This window comes from Bison bison, unplaced genomic scaffold, assembly GCF_000754665.1.
Source record: "Bison bison bison isolate TAMUID 2011002044 unplaced genomic scaffold, Bison_UMD1.0 scf7180017846181, whole genome shotgun sequence".
Taxonomy (NCBI): domain Eukaryota; kingdom Metazoa; phylum Chordata; class Mammalia; order Artiodactyla; family Bovidae; genus Bison; species Bison bison.
In genome coordinates this window covers 9,760-13,046 of record NW_011476754.1, presented here as the reverse complement: position 1 = coordinate 13,046, position 3,287 = coordinate 9,760, and the positions used below count along the sequence as shown (strand labels likewise).

Below are 3,287 nucleotides of genomic sequence, written 5' to 3'. Positions count from 1 at the left end.
CACATAGGAAGCCCCAGCCGATGGCCTCTGTCGTTACCTCACTCTACCGCACAGTAACCAACCGCCCTGCGACTGTCCCCCTACTTTGACAGATGGGGACACAGAGAGGTCAAACCACCCGTGTGAGGCCCCACAGCAGCGGCCCAGGGCAGGGAGGGCCGGGTCTGGCATGCCCAGCTGAGCCCAGCTTTCCCGGGGCCCCCAGGCTTCCCCCCAGCTTGCTGGAGATCTCTGCCTGCAGCTCCTTGCTCTGGTTCTGTGCTCGCCCGTCACCCCTGACTCTCCCCTGGGCTGCCCACTCCCCCTCCCTCTGTCCTACCAGGAGCACCCCTCCGAGGACCACGCTGCCCCGGCGGCAGGAGGCCTGCCCTGCCTGCAGCCAGAGCCCCCAGGAGCCGACCACCTGCTGTGTCACCCTGATACGACCCCAGGCCCCTGGAGGCTCCACTCCTTGGGAAAGGGTGATGGCAACAGGAGCTTCCCGAGGCGGGGCTCTGAGCCCTGAGGACAGCAGGCCCCTGTCCAGAGTCTGTGGCACTGACTGGGCACGCAGTCCTGCCTGGGAGCGTCTGGAGTACTCACCTCTGCGGGCTGGGGCCACGGGCCTCAATTCTGAGCAGGTGGGGATCGAGGGCCACAGGTCACAGCAGCTGACCTCCGGGCTGGGGTTTCTGGCCTGCTGCGGGTTCTGGCCGGGGGGCAGCCTGGGCAAAGGGCTGACCTGGCCTGGGTGTGGGGCCCTGGGGCTGGGAGCTGAAGGCCACCTCCTCGTCCTCAAGGTCAACAGTGACTCTTCGTCCCCTGGGGGAGAGGAGAGGGGTGTTCTTAAGATGGTGTCTTTTAAAACAAATCCACACACGTGCACACATCCAGCCAGGGCCCTGGCCCCTGCCCCTCCATTGGCTGTCAGGTGGAGAGGCCCTCGGGTCACCTTGTCAGGGTTTGGGTGACGGCTCCCCTGCCTGTCCCTCCGGCTGCCCAGCTCTGCCTTTTCTGAAGAAGGGAGGGGGAGAAGTGTCCACAGTTCGCCAGAGCTGGGCTTCCCCACGGCCAGGCTTGCAGAGGTGCCCACGGGGCAGCTGGAGATCCGTCCGTGGGACAGGCCGCCCCTCCCTGCAGTGGACTTCTGCCTGAGCTTGGGGGCTAGTGGCTGCACACAGACAGCCTGCCTCCTCTGCCCCAGCACATCCCCACCTGAACGGAAGCAAGGAGGGAGCCAGGCACACACAGCTCTGCCATGCGGAGGCAGCTGAGGGTGGGGGAGACTGTGCTCCTCTGGGGAAGGGAACCCTTCCCCACACATGCCACACGGGAGTCTGGGTGGAGGGGAGGCACACTCCATGCACAAAACAAGAACGACCCAGGGCAGGGGAGGCCGGGAGGGGCCCAGGGCAACCGGCACACGGTCAGGAGGAGAGGAGCGTTCCTCTTCAGATCCCGCTGTGGGGCCCCAAGCTGCAGCACCCCTTCATCGTCCTTCTCAGCATCCTTTCCAATTACATGGTGGGATTCTCTGGGGAAGGGGTGGTGTAGGGAGTGAGGACAGAGGGAAGCTTTACTTTTTACGTGGTATGAAAAAAATAACTTCCCAAACCCTGGGCCTCAGCGGCCCTGCAGTGTCCTGCTTGTCTCTGGTTGGGACCTGGTAAGGCGGGGTGCAGCCAGAGGGAACTTCTCACACGGGAAAACTCTTTTACTTCTCCAACAGCAGCTGTGCCCTCATGCTGAAGACAGCGGCCCTACGCTCCAGCCCACCCCTCCCATTTTGCCGGCTCAGTGAAGGAAAGTGTATTTTCCAGGCAAAAGCCCCTGTGGCTCTGGGCAGCTCCCCTGAAGGGCTCCCTCCCGACCTGTCCTGTCTGCTCCAAAGTGGAAGCTCCCTTGAGTCCTCTGGCAGCACAGGCCCTCCCCTTCCTGTAACTGCCCCCAGCCCCCTCCCCGATGAGCACTCCAAAGGCAGCTTTCTTACCACCCAGAGAGGGACGTGTGAGGGAGGGACGCCCGGGCACCTGTGCTCTATTTGCTGTGTTGTCTCTGAAGCTCCCCTGGGCGGTGGGTAAAGAGGACCTGGACGTCGCTGGTGCCCCAGGCTCTCGACTGCCAGGTGGATGATCCGCTGGCTGGGCCAATAGTAGCAGTCGCTGCCAAGGCGGGGGTGCTCTGGCTGTGGTGCTCAGACCCCCCAGCAGGCTTGACTGGGAGGCAAAGGAGGGGATGAGGCTGAGGCTGCAGAGACGTGAAGGGCATTTTTAGAGCGTGCATTGTAAGGGCCCCTAGAAGAGCCTCTCCACCTCGGAGCACCTGCCCAAATGCCAGCGGACCGATAGTGTGCCCCCACCGCATCACCCCATGCCGTTCCCCAAGCCCCTCCAAATTTAGATAGAATTGCGCCAACTTGGTGGTGCTGGGCCTGCTGGAACAGCTGGCTCTGGCACCTTCCCACGTGAGGGTATGGCGCATCAGAGGGTGGAGACTAGGCCCACCCTTAGCCTGGCAGAAAGGCGTTAGTGGGCATGGGCATTAGCCAGAAGTACTGGCTTCCAGTTGGGAGGTGGGGCTCTGCGGAGGGGGGTTGAGGGTGGGCGGGGCCTCAATTGATTGACACTTGGCAATCACTGGACACATCCGGGCATGCCAGTGCGTGTGGCACGGGTAAAATGGGGGCGGGGCATCTTGGGAAAAATCCGGGTTCGAGGACAGTCAGAAAAATCTTCCCTCGGGCGCTCCCAGTGCAGCAGCAGCACAGTGCGGCCAGGTCTGTCTTCTTCCAGAGACAGGGGCTCACCTGGGGCTTCTCTCCCCTGGTGGCATCTGACAGCACCCCCGACCCCATAGGTGTGGCGCAAGGCACTGCGGATGCTGCAGCAAGTGGCAGGTAGCAGGCAGCCGGCAGCACAGCCTGCTCACAGGCACCCCTGGGAGGGATGACTGGGGTCCGCGGCCTTCTGAGCTTGACCAGAACTCCAACTGAGTCTGGGACCCAGAAGTTTCAACAGCTGAGTGAAGGCCCAGGCAGCTTGGACCAAGTCGCACTGGGAACTTAAACCTCCTCCCTGAGCCTTCCCGTAGAGCAGGAGGCGGAGCCAAGGTGCACTCGGAGGCAAGGATGTGTGTGGCTCCCTGCAGGTTGCGGTCCCCACTCTCCCTGTGCCCCAGAGCCCTGCCTGCCAGCCTGTGCTGGCGTTCAATGCTCTCCTCTCCCTTCATCTTTCAAGCCCTCATCTGAACTTCCTTCTTAGCTGGAGCGATAGGTCATCTGATGAGGACAGGGCTTTCAGTGGGGAAGA

General features: G+C 62.7%; 1 protein-coding gene across 1 annotated transcript; it reads right to left on the bottom strand.

Moving 5' to 3' along the window:
• Nucleotides 1-94: 94 nt before the first annotated feature.
• On the bottom strand, nucleotides 95-2,262 carry LOC104987751. Its single transcript, XM_010838814.1, is given in 4 exon segments — nucleotides 95-685; nucleotides 687-801; nucleotides 2,010-2,044; nucleotides 2,047-2,262. Coding segments are annotated over 4 exon segments (942 nt in total). The 3' UTR covers nucleotides 95-109.
• Between the last annotated feature and the right edge of the window lie 1,025 nt (nucleotides 2,263-3,287).